The 25,790-nt window shown below is 37.9% G+C and overlaps 1 protein-coding gene across 1 annotated transcript in view; it reads right to left on the bottom strand.

The window, feature by feature from the left end:
• Gnaq (G protein subunit alpha q) overlaps positions 1–25,790 on the bottom strand; it is a 271,646-nt gene that overhangs the window by 153,110 nt on the left and 92,746 nt on the right. The window contains exon 2 of the mRNA XM_048332041.1: positions 21,072–21,256. Within this exon, the coding sequence (XP_048187998.1) occupies positions 21,072–21,256 (185 nt within the window). The remainder of the gene's footprint in view (positions 1–21,071; positions 21,257–25,790) is intronic.

The raw sequence follows: 25,790 nt of genomic DNA, 5'->3' as shown, positions 1-25,790 counted from the left end.
CTTAAAGTCTACAATCCTCCACCCTCACTGTCAGATCCCTAAGAAATGAGATTCTGGCTAGAAGAGACCTCATCTCTTTACACAGCCATCCAGCATTACTAAACTGTGCTTAGGAAAACTTCAGTAGCAGTCATTTCCTAAATGATTAGACAAAGAAACAGTAGAATTAGAAACTTGTCATGAAACATCATTATTCTAGCAATGAAAATTCTACCAAAGATGCACTAAGAAGACATGATTATCACAGGGTAGTCTCTCTGGTCAACCTCATCTCAAGTTCTCTGGCTCTCTCTACCTCTTAGCAGCACTTTTTTTTTAATTGTGAAAGTGATATACAGCTACATAAGTAAGATAATGAGTATATTTCTTTTTAAACATTGTTACCCCCTCCCTCATTTTCTCCCTCTTGCCACTCCCCACTCCATCTACCCCCAATTTGTAAAGTTCATTTGCAGCATAATGTCCAGTGAGTATCACTGTTGCTTTGGTTCATCCTTTGTCCTGCTGTTTCTGTAACTCCCCTTCCCCCTCCCCAAATCAGATAAACTTATATACAAGACAGCAGGTACCAAAATCAAAAACAGTGACAACAGGGAATAAACCAAATTGGGGAGGAGGGAATGAAAGCAAAAAGAAATAACTGAGGACAGTACACTGAAAACAAAAAACAAAATGCTCTTGTTTCCATATCTTGGAGTTACTTCTTATCTTTAATGTCTTAAGTTTAAATACTTTCTCTACATATTTGTTGGATTCCCATATCCAAAACAGGTAGTTTGGGATTAGGATAGGAGATAGGAAAATGATTGTTGTAATTTTTTTAAATACAATGATTAAGGAAGGAGCAAATGGCTGACACTTAAAATCCTAGCTCCTCGGGAGGCTGAGGTCCACTAAATCATGGTTTGAAGCCAGCCTGAGCAGAAAAGTTTGTGAGATTCCATTTTTTTTTTTTTTTTTTTTTTTTTGCCAGTCCTGGGCCTTGGACTCAGGGCCTGAGCACTGTCCCTGGCTTCTTTTTGCTCAAGGCTAGCACTCTGCCACTTGAGTCACAGCGCCACTTCTGGCCAAGTCTGTGAGATTCCATCACCAAAATAGCCAGCAAAATTTAGGGCTAGATCCTGATTCAAGTGGTAGAATGTCAGCCAACCAGACAAACCAAGTAGACATGAGAGGCTGAGCTCAAACCAAACCCCGACCTCTACCACTAACCCCAACTCCCCTTCAAAAAAGCAAAGTAAAAAAAACTCACCTACTACCCCTACTACAATGATTTATCTGTTGCCTTCATCAGCATCTAAGCCTCAGGGTTCACTCACTGTCTCCAAGTATAAAAAGAAAAGGGGACTGTCCTTCCCTTGTTGCTGGCCTACTATAAATGAGGTCAGGGCTAAAGGCACACTAGGTTCCTATACCTGATGCCTCTAGACTGGTAATACAGAACATACTAATATGTGAAGTGCTATTCACTCTACCAGGGTAATTTGCTTAAAGCATATTCCAAAATTTCTTTCTTTTCATTTCTCAGATTTTTTTTCTGCCCTTCACGCACATTTTAGACTGAGCAACTAATCCTTGTTGGATAAACCGCTTTGAACAAGAACTTTGAAGCCAGGATTGCCCGACACATGAAATAAGATGAGAAATAAGCCTTTAATTACTAATTTTACCAAATCCTTCCTTTTTTCAGAAGCCAAGGTTCTGTATCCAAAAAGTCCCCCTTTTTTCCTAATAGGTCTTAAACAAAATAATAATAATAATAATAATAGTAAATGTTATTATTTTTAAAGTACAGTATTTTATAGGTTTGTTTGTCCTTCCTCAGCATCTGGGGATTCTTAAATACAGCCCTGTTCATAGATTTTAAGCCTGCTAAGCTTCTCCAGAATGTTATGTCACCTTTGAAGCTTTTGTCCATACGTATCTCAAGTTTTATAGTCAGTCAGGCCTCCAACCTCCTGGTTAGCTTCCTTTATCTCTCCTAAACTCCACCCATAGTATATCTTCTACCATCTTCGATCATGCTATATGCCATGGAAATACATTCAAGGAGGCTCATGGCTCTTCCCACACCCAATGAAAACTGATCACCAAATACAAAAAAAGACATGGCCTTAGACTTCTCATGGGTCAAAGCTGGTTGTTCAACACTGTTAGCATTTCCCCCACCTTAGGTCTTTGGCCCCTCCCACTAGCCCCCAGCTTCACCCAGACCTGAACTCCTAGCTGCCCAACCTGCCTCCCCTCTGGCCCCAAAGAGTTACAAGTGACCACCTGGATAAGGTGCAGACGCCATATTGCTCCCTCATGTGTGGGAGATATGGCCCCATTAATAAACCTACTTATGGGCTGGGGATATAGCCTAGTGGCAAGAGTGCCTGCCTCGGATACACGAGGCCCTAGGTTCGATTCCCCAGCACCACATATACAGAAAACGGCCAGAAGCGGCGCTGTGGCTCAAGTGGCAGAGTGCTAGCCTTGAGCGGGAAGAAGCCAGGGACAGTGCTCAGGCCCTGAGTCCAAGGCCCAGGACTGGCCAAAAATAAAAAATAAAAAAATAAATAAACCTACTTATAAACCTTCTTCTCCTGTCTATGACTATCTGTGTGTGGTCCCCAGGGATGGCTAGGAGGGATTCTTTCAAACATAATCACACTGGGTTCTTCTAGGTCAATGCCTCATCCATGTTCAGCATTAAAAATGACATAATGCTCTACCTTACAAGAATGAATTTCAGAGATATGAAATCCCTAGGCATTGCAAAGATTTCTAACAACAGTCATGAAGAGCGCTTTTGTTAAAGCCTGAAGCTAAAAAGCATTACTGAAAATCAACATGACATGGGTTGTATTCTATGCTAATAATGATGTGGAAATCAAAACATACACCAGTCATTCTTGTTAGGACAATGTATGACTTATGGGACACAGACAGCAATCTATGAGATTAAAAACATAATAATCCCTTTTAGAAACCAGTCAATAATAGAGATTTTAAAAAGAGAAAAAAACACTCATGTTATGTATTTTAAAGGAACAATGCTTCAGTTTTTAACTTCTGACACAGGAGTAATGTATAGGATATATGAAAATTTGCACGCTATATACAAGAGAACACCACTGAAATGTCCAATCCAGGTGTTTCATTGTTCTATCTAATTCCTAGGTATTTAAGGGTAAATTTTCTGAATAATCTACTAGGCTTAGATATCTTAATTTGCTCGAGCTGGGTTAGAAGGAAAAGATGTGTTCCAGGATTAACAGAGAAATGAGCAGATCACATAAAGATTCAAAAGTACAAACCTGAAGTAAATGTTCTAGTCTATTTGAATTCAAGGAAATTAGAACCATTATATTGTTCTACTTCACATTCTTCAGTGACAGCTGCTCTCCCCACAGGGGCCCACATCTTGTCCACCACCTTTGCTTCCCTCTAGCACCTAGGCACACTGCTAAACTCTCAACATCTCAGCTACATGCCAGGCACTGCAGGAGGGCTGACCACTTTCCTGAACCTCACAACTAGTCTGGGGAGTAGGCATTATGTTTTCCCATTTTATAGGAAGACAGGGCCCAGAGAAATGATCTCCCAATTCCAATCCAGGCATCCCTGTTCTTTCCAGAATGCGATGCCATTCCTGCTATCTGTCTGTTAACTACAGCACACAGAGGATGCCACTATATCCACAAAATACAATTAAAGTTGAAAAGGCTTCATTCCAAAGCAAAGAGGAAATACTATTGCTGATTACACTACTTCTATAAGGTTATGTTGACTACATACAATAGTTTATAAGATGGCGAGAATAAATAACAATTCTTGTTTCCATTGATCACATAAGCATTATATTCCAAAAATGTTTAGTTAATGTCACTTGTATCAGTCAAGTATGGGAGGGGGTATTTTTGGTTTGGGTGCTGGGGATTGAACCCTGGGACATGTATGTGGTAGGCCTCTACATACTCTTATCATCAACCCCAGGCCCAGTAAAGGAAGGGAAGAACAACAAACCCTTATCACTCTGTACAAGATACTCTTGTAATGGTAATGGTTGTACATGTGTAGTGTCATTTAAACCTCACCCTATGAGTTAGAGGTATACTGTCATCATTCCCAGTTAATGGAGCCGAAAAGAGAACAAGAGAATGTAACAGGCTTGCCAAAGCTCACAGCTATCAGCTGTAGTGGTAAGGTCTAAATCCTGCATATTAGCCACTGCACTATCCTGTGGTCCCACACATTCAAGAGCTCACTGCTCACATGCAGGTTACAGAAGGCCTGGCCTCCAAGCTGAGCAGGGAAGGACAGACAATGGGGGGAGGGGCAACTGCCTGGGTGCTCCAGCTATGCTCTTGTTATCCCCTTGCTTCCTCCCCAGGAGGATCAAAGGAACAAAGGAGAAACAAAGAGGACTGGACAAAGAGCAAATTTCTAAATTAGAAACTTTCTTAATTTGTGTATTTAGAGTAAAAGGAGGCATAATGCCTAATTTTTTCGGGGGGGGGGGGAAGGAAATAAATTCTCATAGTTAATCTAACATCCCCATGTTATAAAGTAACAATTTACCCTAGAAGCAAAATTAGAATGCCTTAAAATTACTTAAATTAAATTAAAAGCTATTTCCTTCTAGAATACTAAGAACTCAATCACTTTAAAATTTTCATTATGAAAGATTTCAAATGAACATAAAACTTTAAAGAATAAAATAAATCCCCAATAAATTGTTCAACAATCAGCCATACACCTTTAATTCCAGCAGAGTTCAGTCTGAGGAAGGAACATTGCAAATCTGAGTTCAGCCTAGACTAGTTCAGCAAGACCCTATCTCGAGAAGAGCAAAATCACAATCATTAAGATCTTAGCAGCCTGTATGATTTTCTTCCTTCATTTTACTATTTATTTATTCATTTAATTTGTTAAGTCACACTTACCTGTTATTCTTTTTAATTTTTTTTATTTATCAAACTGAATTACAGAGAGGTTACAGTTTCATACATTAGGCATTGGATACATTTCTTGTACTGTTTGTTACCTCCTCTCTCATTCCCCCCTCCTTCCCCTTTCCTTCCCCCCACCCCATGAGTTGTTCAGTTCATTTACACCAAACAGTTTTGCAAGTATTGCTTTTGTAGTTGTTTGTCTTTTTTTTTTTGGTTTTTTACCCTGTGTCTCTCGATGTTGGTATTCCCTTCCAATTTCCTAGGTCTAATACCAGTATACCCGGTTTCCAATATACTCAGATAAGATACAGAGATCGTGTAGGTACAACCACAGGAAGGTGATACAGGAAGATCATCAATAATAGAGGCTACAGTTACATATGGCACGTTGAAAGTAGTTACAACTGTGATATAACGATCGTTTCCATAACATGGAGTTTATTTCACTTAGCATTATCTTATGTGTTCATAAGGGTATAGCTATTGGGCTCTTGTGATCCTCTGCTGTGACTTGCCTAAACCTGTGCTAATTATTTACCTGTTATTCTTATTCTTAATTCTCATTTCTAAAAATAGTATACAACGCAATATTACATATACGACCACAATATTATGGTCATGCCCAATATGCCCAATAAAAGTTAGAATTTCACATCTATTTTACTCTCTATTTTTCTTTTATTTAATTTTTCTACAAATCAAGATCCAAACAAGGGATACACATTACATTTCATCCCTGGTAGTTTTTAAACCTAAAACAACTTCTCCTTAAATCCTTCATGTCATCAATGCAATGAGAAAACTAGCTTCATCGCACAGACGTATCTATTATTATTATTAATATCATCTTTAGATACCTATGCAAAGGAGTTGCCATTTAACAAAGCAGTCTATGAATACAATATCAATCAATGTCACCCCTTTCAATGTTTTCACCCATCCCTCCCCTACCCACCCCTTTCCCTCACTCTTCATAGATTTTGTAGGATAAACATTGAATTCTTGTCTGCATTTTCTCCCTCTTCTCTTCATTCATCTACTTTTTTCCCCTTGACTCCACCACCTCACCCCTTCCAAGTGTTTTATTTCACTGAATTTTGATTTTGGCTTTCTAAGGAATTATACTGACCTCTCCCTTGTATTTACCATATTTCAATTAATACATTTGTATACACTTGCATACCATCCACTGTATTTACTTACAAGTTGGTAAGCTAAATGTAGCTTCCACATATAAGGGAAAACATGGATCCTTTGTCTCTCTGGGCTTGACTTGAGTCACTTAACATAATTTTTCCATGTCTTTTCATTTCTTTACAAATGTTACAATATCATTCTTTCTAAGGATGAGTAAAATTCCAGTGTGTGTGTGTGTGTGTGTGTGTGTGTGTGTGTGTGTGTGTGTGTGTGTGTGTGTGTGTACATATCACATTTTCTGATCAATTCATCCACTGAGCAGCTTTTGGGCTGATGGCACAGCCATTTCTATTCACTCCATTCCCCTAATCATTTACAATGCACATCAGAACACAGTGAATCTGACTGATAGCTTCCATTTGTTTTATTTACTTCAAAGAAGAAAGCAACAACCTGTGTGATACATCACAAGGGCAAGCTGTGTTTTGTCTTCCACAAGTTATCTACATTGCTAAGGACTAAACATGTCTGTTGTTACAATGATACTTAATTACAATGGGAAGCACACTGAGGCCTTATTTGAGAGACTGGTAGGAACCCAGCCAACCCCCTATTCCTCCTTACAAAGGAAGTGCCTGAGCCGAACCTGGGTAATTCTTTCCAGAACAGAGCTGCCCTTTGTTAATTATGGAGTTTGGGAAATTAGTAGGCAAACAGAAGACCATGATGCAGGGGAAAATCAGTTTGCAGGATCTCAGTATTGCTCAGCTCATTTTCTTTGTCTGAGGTTTTTAATTATTTATGATGAAGTTCCACTGCATGTTTTTATAACAATAATAATGAAGACAAAGTAACATGAAATCTCACCGAGCATGACACAGCTAGGAAGTCTTTGCCACTGTGAGGAGAGGAGAGGAGACAGAGCCAGGGGTTTGTGTGTCTAGCAAGTGCTGTCGGGTCTATAGATATGAAAGTTGAGAGTTAGCCAACTTCGAATGACAAATCCAATTTGGTCAGGGAGGCCACCAGCAGCAACAGGACTGTTTGGCTTTTCTGGGATGTGGCTCCTTCTGGTCTGCCCTCAGTTCACTTGCTCTTGGGTACTGGACTTGTGCCAAGGAATAACAAGCCTCAATCACAGCCCTGGGCATAGCTTCCTGTGGGTATGTCCTTGACATTCTTATTATGATCATCTCCTCTTTATACTCCTGGTTTATGTTCTGTGAAGTGAAAAAGCAAAAGAGGGGTGTGTGTGTGTGTGTGTGTGTGTGTGTGTGTGTGTGTGTGTGTGTTGAGGCCACAGGGACCTGGCCACCTAATACTGGTGTGAAGCCTAAGGATTCTTCTGCCCTATTCCCTATAGCCCTAGTTATTACTTTAAGAAATTGCCATAGCTAAAAGAATCATAAGGAACAATTATCGAAACCTGTGGGGGAAAAAGGCAATCTAATATGTCTTTCATGTAGAACAAAGACAGCAAACAGTATTGAAGAATCCAGTGAGTACAATGAGAAACTATATTCAAAATTATCATATAACCTTATGTCTATGGAACAGTGAAGCAATAACACATTCCCTAGAAGCAATAACACACAACTACTCTTAAATACTTAGAGCTCAATTGTTTTGTCACTAGATTATATAGCCTATTTTCCCTCTTTCTTGCCTATCTGAAGTCATCATATGTGTTTTAATATTGTTTGGTGATATTAATAGGCACAAAAGTAGGACACACTATCACTATTCTTCAGTGACTTATGAGCTCCTGGAGTAATGACAATGCTTCAATCAGAAGCTTCAACACAGCTTTGCTAGTAAATACTCAATAAATAACATCATTTAAAAAACATTCTAGGGAGCCTCCCTATCCATGTCCCATCCCCTGTCTCACAGTATGCTACAATTTTTCCTTTAGTATCACTTGGCTCACTTAGCACACTATATTTTATATATACTGAGCTAGCAATTCAGTAATTTAAGGCTTGATTTCTTAGTTACATAGCTTAGCACATTGCTTGGCACAAAGGTATGCACTAAATACCTGGAAGGGATGAGTGGATGAGCGGAAAGGACAGAAAACAAAGTTTATAGCACCAAAAAACAAACAAACAAACAAAAAAGCTGAATAAAACAAATCACATACAAAGAAATAGAGTAAGCCATAATTCTACAACTCATATATAAAAAGATAATAAGTGTATACTGGGTGGGTATTCATCTATTCTGCTTTCCTGTCTACTTATAAATAAACATTTAGAATTTTTCTTTTACATATTTTTGTAAAAAAAATAGGATTACATTATACACGACAGTCTGCAAGTTGCTTTTTAAAATGGTAATACATTTTCATGCATGACATTGCAAACTGGTCTACTTCTTTATTTCAACTGCACAGAATTCTAGAACAGCTATACCATAATCTATTTCCTGATTAAAACACATCTGGCTCATTTCCAAGCTTTCATTTTTGTAAATGGTACTGTACCAAACCACATCCATTAGTGTCTATTTGTGTGTATGTGTGCTGTTTTTTTAACCAAGTTGAAAAAAGAGATATAACAGTGAGCAAATACTCCCATCTTGCTTGATAAAAGGACATATATAATCATGAAGTGATATACATGACTATAATTAATCTGAAAGAATAGAGAGGTGAGTGACACAAAAGCCAATGCAGACAGAACATGGCAAAAGTACAGAATAGGGTCTCTGCACTTTCATGAGCCTTACATAATTATTAACAAACATGTACTGAGCATGAAGTATGTGCAAGGAACTGTGCTAGTTGCTGCCAACTTCAGGAGGAACAGAAGATGGTTAATGCCATCTAGAAAGTAGGTCTTATTCTCACTGAATTGATTCAGCAGGACAGAACTGCTAGTGCAAAGAGAATAGATATTTTTATGTTTTTTTAACTTGCTGCTACAGTGCCACTTTGGAGTATACTCAGCCATTTTTCCACAGCACTAGCTGACTCATTAAATAGCTGTTTCTTGACTGACTTTAAGATCCAAGGACCTTAAGATATAGGTCTTTATGAAATCAGTCAGTAAACCCGGGGGTCTGTGAGGTGTCCCAGACCACTGGGCTGTGGTTGGCCACAGTACTCCTCACTATGAGAGAACCACATATACAAAGACCATAGTTCAAAAAGACGTCAATATGAAGATATCTTACTGCAACACAAGCATATTGCTAAAATGAGATTCAGAACCTATCAATTATTCATGCCATAGCTAAACTCCATTATCATGAAAAATTGTGTACTAAGTATAAGGAATCTCACTACCTAGGAGGGCAGGCTAATTACATCTACCTATGGGCAGAATCTGTTATAACAGCTCTGCTTGCAATTCTTTTATTCATCTCAGTTTTACTCCGTTTCCCTTATTCTCAATTATTACATCACACAAGTTTCCCTTTCATTTTCTTCTACAATTCTGACCTTCATGATAGCGCTCCCTTTTCTTGGCATTATCCAACCTATTTGTTCAGACAAAATTATTGAGGAGTATCTGCTGAAAGCTGCCTTCACCTCTATCTCACACCTTTTAATCCTTCTGCACTTCTCTCTCCCAATCACTTTAAAATTTTGAATGTTTCACTCCTCCAGAATTTGATATGTGTTTTCTTATTCTACCAATAGCTTCCTTCTAATATCACCAAACTTCCACTAACCCCTTCACATTCAAGTTTCTCCTTAGGTTCAAAAAGAAAAAAAAAAAAGAATCTAAAAGTAAAATAATAAAATGACTTCTTGGAATTCCACTCTGGCTTACTTCTCAAGCTGCCATTTTTCTCTACACCCACCTTCCCCTTACACTCTGGATCTTCAGGCCTGGTTGGAATCCTCTCCATTTGTTTCCAAAGTGCATATGCCAGCTGCACCACTTGAATGTATTCTAAAAACACAGACCAGTTGCCATCAACTCCTCCTGATCAAGCTCCTGGGGACCCACTTGACAGAACCTAAAGGCGTTTACCAGCCAGGGAGGATGATTTTCACATGCTGCCCCTGTATCTTCATCTCCCACTACAAACGTGCTCTGCCCTGTGGACTTCCATAGCCCACATAATTCAACTTATCTGGGAACTGTCCTGGCTCCCACTGTATCTGGAAAAATGTTTTGTTGTCCCTTGCTGAATGACAAACAAAACCTAAATATAGAGAAATATAATTTGAGGCAGAGGATGTTAGCTCAGTGGTAGGGCACATTTCAAGCCTGTATGATGAGGCATTAAGCCCCAGAAGGGAGAATAGAAGTAAACAAGCAAGTCAGTTTATCTGTCAGTTAGGGTATTTGTTTGCTATCTGCTTGTACCATAATTAATTTCCAAATATTCTTTAATTGATAAAAATATCGCCTTTTCAGACTTGTAGTATATATTTGTTTCAAAACATATTTTTCAGTACTCAATACTACGACCTTGGCTACTAACATTAGCATCCTCCTTGACATAATTCTCATCCTTACTACTGAATTGAATGACAAAAATCTTTGCTGTGCAAACAAAGTTGAGAACAATTTCTTAATGGGTTCTGATGAAATGAGTTTCTTGGTCTGACTTGATACATCAGCTAAAATGTTTACTTTTAACTTATAAGAAAGGAAAAAAAGAAAAGTTAAAATAATGAAAACAGAAATAAATCTAATAAAATCAATAACTCCCCAAGTATTATCTTTGCTGAGTTCTGATCCTAGATCTCTAAATGGTGTTAACAAAAACACTGATGAAGCCAGACGCTGGTGGCTCACACCTGACTGTGGTTCAAAGCCAGCCCTGGCAGGAAAGTCCGTGAGACTCTTGTCTCCAATTAATCACCAGAAAACCAGAAGTGCTGCTGTGGCTCAAAGTGCTAGAGTACTACCTTGACCAAAAAGAGCACAGGGACATAGTGCAAACCCCACAATCAACGATAAAAAAAAAAATTAAATACCGATGAATGATGACTATCTACTGACTTGGGGAAAATAAACAGGATAAACTTGAGTAAAGACTGTAAAATGTTACCTAGTCTTGCTCTGATGGCTCACATGGTACAAAAGTGCTTCTTTACCAGGAGCCATAGTAACTTAGTTATCCTATTACATAGCCTTCTTTTCTTCACTTAAATAAAATCTTGGAGCTTCTGCTTTAATTATTTTGCAATTTGGCCCAGGCCATAGGAGGAAGTAAAACTAGTAACTATCACCAGTCTCTAGGCAGACATACTGGTGTATAGATAGAAACAAGCAAGAAAGGAATCAAGTAGTAGTCAGAATTGCAGCTAACTGGGACAGGTGCTAGAAGGTTCCATGAACATGATTGTCTGAGGTCATAAGAAAAGGGGTCAAGTAAAAGTAGTAGGACCAGGAACTTCTGAATGAGAGACTGATGTTTGAGAAACCTACACTGTATAAGTAGATGTGAGAATTCAGGCCACAAAGCACACAGAGTTCTGAGATACCTAAAGAAAGCCTGCACTCTAGAGGCAGGCACCCTGCATGTTAGGTTCTGTAGATATATCATAACCACTCTAATACTCAAGTATTATTTCACCTTGCAAAGCCTCAGTTTCCTTTCACAGAAGGAAGAAGATGGTAGAGAGAGGGTGAAGAGGTGAATAGAACACTAAGCTCCTAGGATATCTGGGGGGACCAGGGACTCAGTAAGTATAGGGCTTTCATTCAATGATAATGTTCTTCCCCAATGGCTAAAAGTGACTCTTGCACTCAGATCCCACCTGATTTAGGGGCAGCCAATGACAGGGGTGGGAAATGGAATGATTTCTGATGCTGTTCTTTCTACTCCAAATCTATCATTAAAGCATAAATGAATGTGTCTTGTAGTGCTTATTTTTAAGGATTGAAAGCAATGTCTAAAAATGATTCAGCAATTTTCTAAATAACTGCAGCACTAGGGTTACATGTGACTTCTGAAAGGTCAACTAAAAGCTTGTATCTCTGCTCCTTCACACCTAGAGCCAAGCATCACAAATTTCCCATGCTTCAAGGAACCATCAAACAAAGCCAAACACAACACAAAATCTTGTTAAATCATGTTCAAGTGGAAGTCAAATTGTAAATGCCCTTATAAGGACAGAGATCAGATAATTTTTTTTATTTTCCAAATTTAGGTAGTTTGGTTTTTCAGCAAGCTAGGTCGGATTTGCTGATCAAAACAAAGCCAATTTCCTTTGCCTGAAAAGAATATTTTCTTAAACCAAGTTTGTGGGAAATTAATTATATATGCTGCTTCTACTTGCATGGAAAGCTTGACATACTTTGGTGTTCAGTGTAGCCAACAGCTGACTACAGAGACCATAAATAATCAATTTTGAGAACACAAAGGGGTATGTGCAGTGGTGCAGATAGAAGTTTATACTTTCTTACACTGTAAGAACAAGGTTTACAATCATTAGTGTTTAGGTTAAATAATTAGCAATTCTCTGGGTATGAGTCAAATTGGTTCAGCCTCACATTCTTTATGACTGCAGAACTACATTTCAAATAGGACCTCTATCGAAGCATCTAGGCTGTTCATAGGCTTGTTTCAAAGAGAAAAGACACACCCACAAGTGTAAGGAAATGAAATGTAAAATATGATAAGTGATAAAGCAGTGGTCTATCAAAAGAACATTTTCAGTTTGTCTGTGGTTTTCTATTGTTCAAGAAAAGAAAACTACTTTCACTTCCTTATCTGTGTTCAAAAGTAAAGAATAGCCCTTATTTCAAGTGCTTATTCTCTACTAGGAAAAAAATACAATATAGTCAGATATTCAGGATGATAAGGCCAAAAGTTCCTCATTCACTGAACACAGAATGTCAACTATTCACATCAGGCAGTGGAGTTTGAGAACATTCATAATAGTTCCACTAAGAGAAATCATTACAATTATCTGTACTACAATTATAACAAGAATTACCTTTATTAACAATGACAATATCATTCCTATGATTAGTACTAATGTTAAACTAAGGCAATTAAAATAAAGATCGGGCTACTCTTTTTCAAAGGCATCCAAGATGCACCGATTAAGGTCCCTGGTCACTAGATTCAAGTATCTGCATAGTAATTAAGCCTCACTTCCTACCTCCTAAGAAGAGCCAAGCCTCAGGCTTAAGAAAAATCATTTCAGACTCTGCACACAGAAAAAACTTCCAAAGTCGTCTCTTGGTTGGTAACAACCACATATAGTTGGGTTGGCTTCGATTACCTCCACAAGATATCTGTATGTGGGTATCCTCGGTGTCAAAGGTGTTTGTGAAGTCAAGCCCAAGGCACTGCTGAGCATCAAGAAGTTCCAACTCTAGTTTTTAAATCATGCCTCATAAACTTACAAATTGAGTGGTTTGATGGTAAACCAGTTTTTATCTGCAAAACTGGTAAACTACTACCTCCCTCACACTTTGGGGGTACATTGAAGGAAAATTCTGATACTGGGTTAGGTATGAAAGTGGTCTTTCTCACCTTTCCTTCTTTCACCTCCTTCCTTTTCCATTATTGGACTTATTGCACCCTCCTACCTTGCAAAAACCTGAAGACATATGGACTATCAGTGACAAACTATTGCTCCCTATTCTCAGCATTACCCACAGTCCATGAACTCTTTCAGAGTCTCTACCTTTGATTACATTCTAGATATCGGGTTCTATCAAAAGCAAGCCTACCGTTTTAAGAAAATACTGTTGTTCCTGCTAAGTGGAAACCCATGTCTCATACTTGGATCCTACTTTTTCTGTATCTGTAAACAATCAGCAATTTCCCTTCAAATACTAGTCATTACCCAAAGGCCTGTACATAACTCCTGACCCAGTCCTTTCAGCCACCATCTATTTAGTGGCTAGTTACTGTACTGATGCTGATGTTATTGTTCCAAAGCTTTGCATCTGTATTTTCTCAGTAATGCTCACATCAAATACATAAAGTGAGTGTCATAGCACTATCCTCACTTTTCAGATAAGGAAGGCATAGTGCAGAAAATTTAAGTAATGTACTTGATGTCTTATATAGATGAATTGTACTCCAGGCAGATTCAGGATCACCTTGTTAAAAAAAAGCAGAATCTCAGGCCAATTTCTGATCCACTGAAATATACATTTTAACAAGACTTTCCCCCCCTCTCCCCAAGTGATTTGTTCTCACATGAAAGATTCAGAAGCACTGTTCTGAAATTCAAAATCAGTGTTCCCAACTTCACATTCAGGTTGAATGACTCCAAGTGCCAATAGACTGCACAGCACCTTCTGTGCCTATTAGAAAAATAAGTCCCATTTGCAGATAGGAATGAAAGAAAAGATAGTGTATAAAAAGCCAACCCTTCTTCCAGACACCACTTTCCCTCATTGCTGGGTACAAAGTACACAAGTTCCACAGAAAACATCTACAAAGTATGTAGTGTTGGTCATTTTATACCAATCCTACATACTTGAAAGTGAAGAGGGGTCTGCATTCTGACATTGTTCCAGGCCAAAATGTGCTATGGCCAAAATTCCTAAAACTATGGACAGCACGGATAACACTAAAATTCCTGAAGTGATGTGGAATATAGGATGAAGGTCAGTTGAAAGATAACTGAATTCAAAAACATTTTACCACTCAACTTTAGTGAGAGTTTGGCGGAATTACAAATAGCTACATGCTCTCATCTCATTGCCTTTAGAAGTCAGGAAGTAAAACAGATAAGAAAGATCAAGAGAGCAAATGCTAGATGGGTATTCTCAAAAGCACATAAAGACTGTTCACCTTCAGGGTAAACTCCCACCACATATAGCAGTCTTCAAGGACTTTTCACTACATTCCAGACTGGCTAATGACTAAGACACTAGGTGCATTCTTTCAATCTCCAAGCCATTATATATATATACATATATGTATGTGTATATATGTACGTATATATGTACATATACACACATATATACATATACACATATATACGTATACATATATATGTACATATATATATATTTTTTTAAACCATAGAGGAAATGGGCCTTTTGAAAGAGGCAGAAAAACCTCCTAACCAGGCTGCTACTATTATGCAACTCAGTGTGGTATCAAGTTTCTCAGCAGTAAGTGGCTTTTCATTTTAAACAAATACAAGATTGTAAGAAAATTGCATAATTGTCTTACAAAATAGTGGTGGCAAGAACTTAAAGGTATCTTCTTAGCAAGTTCACTTTAAAAAACACAAAATTAGGAGAATAAATTTGATCAAAATACAAACTTAGACTGCTGCCAATTAAAATTAATAATCAACCTTTAAGGACAACCTTTATTTCCCTTAGGATGAAAGCATACTATATAATGTAACACCAAACTTATTCTTAAATACATTTTCCAAGCTGATAGTCATACTTGGATAAACACGTAAGTATGAAAGTCACAAGTATTTTTACAACACATTATTTTAAAGCATGGTTGTTTAATCACACAACTTCCCAAGGAGAGATCCTTGTTAAGGAGCCAGGGAAGTTTCTGAACTCCTAGTACAGTCTTGATCTGACACTGGGTCTTGAGATCTATGTAATAAATGACAAAGTGAAAAGAATTATTTTCACTGTGAAAAACACTCAAGATAACTGAGAAACGAAGGAAGAAATGGTGGAGAAGAATAAATAATACTAGTTATTTAGAAATAAGATCTTGGGCCTGATACATAATATTTTGATAAACAAAACTGTTGCTTTGCCAAGTACTAGCAAGCCCTGCACTAGCTTTCTACAAAAGCAATGAGTCCAGCACTGGAGTTACTACTCAGCATGAGCATGAGAAGGGAAAGTGAGAGTATTTCTCAGACCCTTGCTCCATCTTCAGTAAGCCTTCACTTCTCTTGGATCCAATAAGTATATTCTGCCTCACTAATTGAAAATACATGCAGTGTCTTAAAATTAAAGAGGAAAATCATGCATTCATTGGTTTTAAAGAACAAGGAAAATATTCATCTGATGTTTTGCCAAAAGTTAACCAAGAACAGCCACATGACCAGTTTCATAACTTAAAACTAAAATGTGTTAAACTATGCCACATGTGTTTTAGACAGTGGCCATCCAGTCCCTAGACTTCTTGCTCAGGTCAGTGTGAGGAGTGACAGCAGTTCAAAGACAAGTTGCTAAAAACAGAGTTTTTCTATGTATTTGGTCATGTCAGCAAAAATCCTGTAAGAGATTATCATTGTATTTTTCTTTCTAAAATCAGTCAAATAGGTCTGTTGACCAAAAGAGAGAAGGTACTTAGTATAAAACAGTGGAATGATTAAATGAAAGAGCATTATCTCCAGTTAACAGTGGCAAGCATTGGCACCTTTTTCATAGACTACATGATGAAATTCTTATAGGGATTATAATCTCCACAATTTTATATATGAAGAACTGAATTCACACAGACTAATATTCTCAGTATCAAATGACATTTCTGTTGTAGAATTAGGTTTCAAATCAAGTTGTGCAGGACTCTAAAAACTGGGATCATACGTAGTGCACCACATTGTATTTAAAAAGAAAATGTCACAGTAAACAAATGTACATCTGTTCATTCATTTAACAGAGTAGAATTCTGTGTCAAATATTGCTCAAGGTTTAAATAATAATAAAGCCTCAATCTTGGCACTCAAGTGTTAAAATTCTTCCTGTCATTCTATTTTAAACTATGCAGACTAGCTTAAGATGACCTGACCTGTGAATGTGGAAAGTTGTAGATGAGCTGAAGATGAGGGGAAATGAGTTTCTTCTTCTGTGTATGCTGGGCTCTTATAATGGAGACAGACATCAAAGAATATGCTAAGGAAACACTATCTAAACACAGGATTCACTTATGTACACTATGGTGAGAATGCTGGTCATCTTCCACCAGTTTTACTCTACACTGAGTAGTGTAGGGCAATATCCAAAGCTCACTGCTAATAAACAAGAACATCAGATACAAGTCTGTGCCTATAGCGTGTATACACTCAACTTTCCCTGGTTCTCAAAAGATCTGCTTCCTATTATCTGCATCACACACAAACAAATATAGCCTTTACATAGACTCAAAGTATTCTAGTAATAAAAAAGTGAAACCAGCTTTCATTGTCCTCTTACATTAGCTTTAGCTCTCACATTAGCCACATAAAATGCTCTTTCCACAATGGAAAATCACCCAATGAAGAAAGAAAATCCAGGTGAACCTGCTATCTCAGACAATGAAGATGGAAAACAGGAAGGATTCAGGGGCCAAGTCAGCCAAATCAGGGTAGTACAGCCCAGTGTCAGCCCAGCTCAAAAGGAAGTTGTCAGATCCCCATGGCACTCAGAGGCCAGCTTCTTCTCTTGTAAGTGAAAGGTTATCTTGAGAAAGAACATGTCTACATGAACGATAATGAAGCCACACAGTAGCTCAATTGCCCTTCAAAAATGAGGTAAGGCATTTTTCAATGCCATGTCATTAATCCAGGAAAAATGAGTCCTTGTGCCAGAGTTATATAGCTAATATAGCCTAAATATACAAACAATTTGAGGCTTCAAGAAAAAGGAAGATGCGTGTATTAGGGAAAACAATAAAAAAAATTATTTGTATTTACCCTGGGAAATCGACCTGCTAGTCAAAAGTTCTTCCTGGAAAGAACCTTTAAATATTAGGGTACTTAACTGAATAAATTCAGTTCATATGCAGCCTTAGAGCAGAAAGCCAAAACTGTATGACTTCTACTGCTCAAAATGAAAACTCACTATAAAGCAAAGTCATTAATACAATTGGTTATGAAAAGTCCCTTCATTCTTTTACTATTTATGTTTTGAAAAGCTGGAAAATGCTCAAAGATTTGCAGAAACAGAGTAGAAGGCTGCTTTGGTACTGAGTAGCCAACAATGCAATTAAAATCAGTGTCACCAACAACCCCACATAGCCTGCACCTGAACACTAAGGACCCCCTAAAGAGATGTGAATGTTGTCATTACTTAAGCAACTTAGATGCAAGGAAAGAAAAATTCTCCTCTGGGCTTGAGACTATAGTTCAAAAGAATCTGTTGTTTATTTTTCTTTTTTTAGTTTTCTAGAATAGATAAAAGTTCAAGAAAAGTAGAAGCTGAATTTTTAAACTGTAAAAAAAAAATAATTTTAGCCACAATTTTCTTTTTGGTAGTTTTGGAACAGAAGTATCAGCATGAGGAAAATTAGTACGGAAAGAATTTCAGAAGTTGTCTCATCTATCCCTTACTCTATTTTAGCAAACTTTCTTTAAAGAATTTCTTATGTTAAAAATACTTTCTATTTTTTAGTACATCCAGATAAGGAGTTTTTTTCCTGCCTTCCATGGTATCCTATTTCACTGACTGCCCCTTTGAGGAAAGTTTTCCTTAGATGCTTCCTAAATCCACTCATGGCATTTTGAGTTATTTTCTGTTTGTTCTATTATTAATAAAGATAATTCATCTTATGATAACTTTCAAAAGTCATTTACAAGATATTGTCATATATTATCAGCTTAACTCTTGAAAGTTTTTTTTTTCCGTGTGTGTGTGTGTGTGTGTGTGTGTGTGTGTGTCCACAGCTTCACATCCAGTTTTTTGGTGGTTAGTTGGAGATAAGAGTTTCATGGACTTTCCTGCCCAGACTCCATTCAAACTACAGTCCTTAGATCTCAGCCTCCTGAGTAGCTAGAATTACAGGTGTAAGCTACTGGCAACAGGCAATAACTTTATTTTTATTTGCCCCCTTCTACAGATGATGATATTTAGGCTAAAAGTATTTAAAAATGAGGTTTAAATAGTAAATGTAACAATATAAAGGTTGCTCAGAAATTTAATACTTGGGCTCTAAGTTATATACTTCTTTATGTGACTGTTACTAAATCATGTCCTATAATCCTCCTCGCCCTAGAATAAAACGTATTTTAGGACAAATATTAAGTTAATCTGGAGCACTTTCTTCCATAGAGTATTCACATGTCACTTTATGTTATAAATTGTGTGTTTTTGCATTAGAGATTTGTGTTTTATGCCAGCATCATTACCCTTCTTCCATTAACTGTACCCAGATTTTCCCCAGGGACTGTCAGTCACATTGTCCAGTCTGCCCCAGTCCAAAGAACTGGCTGGCATAGAGTCCAGGCTACACTGGATACACTTTTTCCCAGGAACTTGACTGTTAAGTGAATGACAGAAAACTGAAATTGAAATTGGTCAGAGTTCATACTCTCACCACTCTGGTTTCAAAGAGAGTTCTTCAGCTTCTCTTCAGTTCTCTGTGAACTCACATTCTCATAAACTCTCTCCCTACTTAAAGTTAGCCTTCAGTTAGCCTTCACTGGCTTATGTTGCTCAAAAGCAGAGAGAACCCTGGCTGACAGAATTCTAAGGACCGAACCCTGAGGCCCACAGACTGAGGGAAAGGGATCTCAGGATCAAGGTTCAAAACCAGCACAAGCAAAAAAGTCCACAAGACTCTACTTACCAGTTAATCACCCAGAAAGTAAGAAGTTGAGCTGTGGCTCAAGTAGTAGAGCACTAGCCTTGAACACAAAAGCTCATGAGCAATGAGTGCCCAAGCCCTGAGTTCAAATCCCAGGACCTGCAGGTGTGTGCACATGTGTGTACACACACACACGTACTGAGAGCATAAAAGTTGTTATTGCATGTTCTAAAATAATATCAAGTACAAAGGACCTGTAGGTGTGTGCACATGTGTGTACACACACACACGTATTGAGAGCATAAAAGTTGTTATTGCATGTTCTAAAATAATATCAAGTACAAAGTAGGCAGTATAGACAGTATTTTGACAACCAATACGGAATCTTACTATAAGCATAAAGACCTAAGGGAGCAAAGACTGAGTCCAATGAGAAATGTATATATATTGGCCTTGTACAGATTAAGGGAAAGGGAAGAAAGCTCTAAAGACATTTTTTTTTTTTTTTTTTTTTTTTGCCAGTCCTGGGCCTTGGACTCAGGGCCTGAGCACTGTCCCTGGCTTCTTCCCGCTCAAGGCTAGCACTCTGGCACTTGAGCCACAGCGCCGCTTCTGGCCGTTTTCTGTATATGTGGTGCTGGGGAATCGAACCTAGGGCCTCCTGTATCCGAGGCAGGCACTCTTGCCACTAGGCTATATCCCCAGCCCCTCTAAAGACATTTTTAAAAAATGAAAATAGATTTCTCTCCCCTCAGGCTGAGGGCCTCAGAAATGGCTGTCAGGCCCGTGTAGCACCAATCCTAGCCTTCAAGCTTTTTGGACAGCACCAGCAGCATAAATTCTAACAGGAAATTACCCTCAGATGCACCAGCCTTGTTTGGTACCTTATCTCTGTAATACTTGGAGAGCAAGCAACTTCAACTCTGATTCCATTGGGTAGGGGAATAGAAGTATCTTTCTATTTCAACTATGAAATAGAAAAATTGTAGTTTTCAATTTCAACTCATAGTTAAATAAACTCAGTATGAGTTTACTTATTTTTTAAAAATCTAGAAATTTATATTATTTTTCCCTAATAATTTCCAAGTATGTACATATGCTTGTATTACACTTTAACACAATTGCAATGAAATATGCTGGAAGGGCTAGTGAAAGTGACAGATGGGATGATTTTGACATAAAATGAAGCCTGTGGCACTACTAAAAGGAAGTCATGAAATTCAAAATTAAACCAGACAGAACAGACTTAGAGGTAGTATGTTCTTCTTCCAATGAAGAACAAGACTGCCAGATCTTTGAATTCGTGCGCTATGGCCAATTTGTTTGGTCTTTAGAAACTATCTAATTAATACAATATTCAATATAGTCTAAACTTTAAATCTCTGTATTTTTATCATTAAATATCCACTTATGTCTTATACTGACATCACTAAAACACTATCCTAAATTTTTATGGGTATGACTGTCTTCTTATAAACCTTTGGTTGGCCACTGAAACTCTATTTGTGAGAAGATGAAAAAGGTAAATTTCAAATACCCATTGTGCATTCCAAACATACTAAGAGAGCATTCCTATGGCTACTGCAGGCCGCTTTGCCAATTATTTACATAGAGAGTCCCACCTACCTTATTGTGTTCATACTTGTATGGGATCTTGAGTGTGTCCATAGCTCTGATCATGGCCTGCATGGCCGTGAAGATGTTCTGATAAACCAGTTTGGTGAAGCCCCTTTTGTCTTCATCAGAGTATCCTGACCCATGGATGATCCTCATCTGCTTGATAAAAGTACTCTTGCCACTCTCTCCTGTCCCTGAAATATGGACAACAGCAGCGCGTTAGATCACAGCACTTTCTTAGTCTCCCAGATAACCAAACTAGAGAGTAGCTCAGCTCTGATGTACCCAAAACAACAAATGAAAGAATAATCACTGAAAGGGGGAATGTCACTTGGCAAAATTAGATGGATTCAAAGGCAGCTTAACTAAAAAACAAAGCAAAACCTTGTAACTAATTTGGACGCCACTCACCATAGAACTCTGACAGTGATCTGTAGCCATGTATCTTGTAAGAAACATTAGCAACAGCATCTTTTGAAAATAATACAAACTTGATACAGCTTTCTTCCCAAGGCAACACTTGAACTACTTGTAGGACTCTGGATTGCTTGGTTTGGATTTGGAAATGACAACGCATAACACAGATGCTATTCAGAGAAATGGGGGGGGGGGTATTTCTAGACTTTTCCTAGTTTTGAAATAGGATAAGAAGAGCACAATATTCTGATAAAGCAAGAAAAAGCCATTTTTTCTAGACAGCAAGCCCATTGTAGTTTTTTCTAAGGGTCCCTAGTTGGCTAAATTATTCTGAGGAATAACCGAATTAGGAAAGCTTGAATGACTCTTTTCTCCAACCATTCATAATAAGGCAACACAAAAATTTATTGTAGTCAAGATTTTTTTTCTTCCATTCTGTCTCATTTTCCCCACCTTCAATATTGCTTTTCTGTTACCATAGCCAGAAGATAGTTCCTATACACAGGTATAGTGGCCAATTAGAAGATGAAAAAACAAGATCATTTCATTGAATGTCATTAAACATATTTCCTCTACAATCTAAAACTATGAATCTAAAGACATTCTAAATGGAACTGGCTTGTTCACTGTTCTTTCTTATTCCCTTTTATATTTCCTTATGATTTCTTTTTTTTTTTTTTTTTTTTTTGGCCAGTCCTGGGCCTTGGACTCAGGGCCTGAGCACTGTCCCTGGCTTCTTCCCGCTCAAGGCTAGCACTCTGCCACTTGAGCCACAGCGCCCCTTCTGGCCGTTTTCTGTATATGTGGTGCTGGGGAATCGAACCTAGGGCCTCATGTATCCGAGGCAGGCACTCTTGCCACTAGGCTATATCCCCAGCCCTCCTTATGATTTCTAAAACAAATGTTTTTGCTTTTCCCCAACAATGTGACAAATATAAAAATGCCAATTTGAGTATTGACAATAGAAGAAAAGAAAAACTTTTCCTCCTTTTCTCCCTACAAGGCTAAGAGAAAAGAAGAAAGGTAGAAAAAAAAAAAGGGAGAAAGAATCAAAAGCTAGAAATACAACAGCTGTCCTAACTTCATTTTGTTTTTCTGATGGTTGGATTTCATTACTATCTTTATAAACAATCACTAAAAATTCAAATAGGTACTACATTTTCACCGAAGCACTCTTAAATGACTGCAGATGGCTTGGTAAACAAAGACTTTTCAGAAAATTTCAAGGAAGATGATTCCTAATCCCAGTATTTTATAGTAGACAATTCTTCTATAATTTTCCTCTGACTTTTTTAAATAGGATAACCTGGAATTCCTTCAAATATGAATGTAACATGGAAATGTGAATGCTGTTAGCGGCTTTAACAAGATTAATCTGAAGAGAGGAGTTTTAAATGAATGTTTTATAACCCCAGCTATGAATACTAGAACAACACCTAAAATACTTGAGAGGTAGCATCTCCAGCAGAAATAAAGCTATAGTATTAGCAATCAACAATTATAGGAATAAGCCAAATTTTTAATTTCCCCAGCAATTAAAAGTCTGTGAGAAGAAAACTCAGATTGCTTTTGGCTTGGTTTATTATTAATATTCCCCAAGCTAAAGGTAAGCCTGAGGGCCCACCTATAGACACCATCAAATCACAATCTCCTCATTCGTTCCACAGTGAAAACAGATGAGATCTCCATTTCTGAAGTTAATGAAAAAAAGTAAAGAGAATTAGGCAGTGGGCCGAATAAAGACTCTGTTTTCTCTGTAATGCTCTATTTCAAACAAGTAAACCAAAAGCAGCCAATGAAGTATATACTAGATTGGCATGTGTCTCACTTAAATAACATCAGGCACAAAGAGTTAACACTTGGCATTTATTTTGACCTAGTCACCAACCCACAGGGTACAGAACACAGCTGGGTATCACACCAATTCAGATTCTCAGGTAGACAGAATACATGACCAATGAATGAATGGTGAAGAACTAAGAGGAAAGAAAAAAGTGTGTGTGTGGGGGGGGGGGTTTGGGGGCTTGAACACAGGGCCTAAGAGTGGTCCCTTAGCTCTTTTCACTCTATACTGGAGCTCTATCACTTGAGCGTACATGTCTACTTCCTACTTTTTGTTTGTTAACTGGAGATAAGAGTCTCACAATTTTTCCTGCCTGAAATAGTTTAGAACTACAATCCTCAGATCTCAGCCTCCTGTGTAGCTAGAATTATAATGTGAACCATGGGTGCCCAGATTGAAAAACAATTTTTTAAAACTCACCTTTAGCTAGGCGCTGGTGGCTCAGGCTGATAATCCTAGCTACTCAGAAAGCTGAGATCTAAGAATTATATTCAAAGCCAGTCTAGGCAGGAAATCCATGAGAGTTTTATCTCTAATTAACTACCAAAAAAGCTGGAAGTGGAGCTGTGGCTTAAGGGGTACAGCACTAGTTTTGAGCACAAAAGCTCAAGGACATCATCTAGAACCTGAGTTCAAGCTCCAGGACCAGCACCCCCACCCTGAAAAAAAAAACAAACTTTAGATATTTTCCTACTGCCAGAACACTAAAGGATCCTTTCTCCTGTGTGGTGCCCCAAGAGATTGACAGGTATGGTATGCATCAATAGCTCTCTTGTTTTCTGTCTTCAGCTTGGGTTTTTCAAGCCCATGGCAGATAAGAGGCCAAAGAGCAGAGAAAAAGAGAAAGTTCATTTATTCCCCAAGTTCCTCCCTGAAGTGGCACAACAGATGTCCCCTAACCCTATCAAAAGGCCACAGCTACAGGTAATGTCTCCTACATATAGCTGCCCACTGTATGTTCCAGTACATTGTTCCCAGTCATTACTACCTACATCTGTTATATCTCTGTGCAAACAGTCCCTATATAAAATTCTCCCCAGTCCTGTCAGAATATGCCACGTTTCCTGCTGAATCTCTTACTAGTACAAATGTCAAAAAGAAAACAGGGTAGGATTAATAAGAGAAAGCACAGGGAAGGTAAGAGAATGAATAGTATATACTACCTCTTCTTCCTCTTTTTCTCTATACATCTTATTTATGACCTACTATCTGGTTTCATAAGTGCATTCCACTCCATACCCGACTCTTTTGACACACACTCTTCTGAATCAGTCATAGTACTTTGAAATACTTCAAAATACATATTGTTTTGTCCTGGGGCGGGGGGAGGGGGAGACTGTGACATGGATGTCTTATCCTCATGCAGATGTGAAGCGGCCATGGTTAAGAGACAGGGATACAAACCTCAGCACCAGGACTCACGCCTCACCTCTGGATGTTCACCTTAATCTTGGCACAACTCAGTTTTACAACTATTCTGAATCCAGAATTCACTTCCTACAATTCACATCTAAAAACGTCTTAAGCTGGCTGTAAGTATGTCCAACTTTTATCCATTTAAAGAATATGTGAAGAGTATTTCAATTAATTGAGACTCATTGTAACAAAAAAAAATTAAATGATGTTGTTTCCTAAGACCACATTAAAAAAATAAGAGATTTCACAACTGTCTCTCTCTGAATAAAAGAGGGCAGACTTCTCTACTAGTAGAATGCTTTGTGACTTCAGAAATAGCTAATGCCTTTTCAAAGCATAGAGCAACAAAAAGGACAGATAACTTGCTGAGCAATCTAACAAAGCAAGGCTCTGGCTGGGTGCCAGTAGCACATGCCTATAATTGTCGCTACTCTGAGGATCACAGCTCAAAGCAAGTCCAGGTAGACCAATCTGTGAGACTCTAACACTAACTAAGCAGCAAAAAGCTGGAAGAGGTGTGGTGTGGAGTATCTGGCTATTATGTGCAAAGACCCAAGTTCAAACTACAGTACCACTAAAAATAAAATAGAGTAAAAAAAGATCCATGCTATTTAAAGGCAGCTTCATTCAGCAATATAGTTGATTGTGAAGGACACTAATTTTTTTCTTCCCTACTCGCTGGATCTAGAAAAAAAAAAAAGAAAACAATTTCCAACTCATTTCACATATCTTTGCATCAAAATAAACATTAAATGTATGTGTAATGTGATGTGATAGAAATGCATTGCTTTTTAAACTGTTACACTCATACACACACGTTCACACAGTCTTATGTTCAATATCAGGCTTCCTTTGCCAAGATCTTTTCAACATAACAGAATTCCCATATAGAGGGTCTGCCATAAATTCACACTTAAATATCCAATTCACATGAAGCACCTATACATTTATACTGATAGTTCTGCCCATTTGCAGGCTGTAATCTGCAAACAGTTCTGTGAAAAATGACTTTCAAATCCAATTATCCATTATCATCCTAACGGAAATGAGTT

Source organism: Perognathus longimembris, chromosome 1, assembly GCF_023159225.1.
Source record: "Perognathus longimembris pacificus isolate PPM17 chromosome 1, ASM2315922v1, whole genome shotgun sequence".
Lineage (NCBI taxonomy): Eukaryota > Metazoa > Chordata > Mammalia > Rodentia > Heteromyidae > Perognathus > Perognathus longimembris.
Note: the sequence above shows the minus strand (reverse complement) of the source record. Positions and strands in the feature narration are given on the sequence as shown.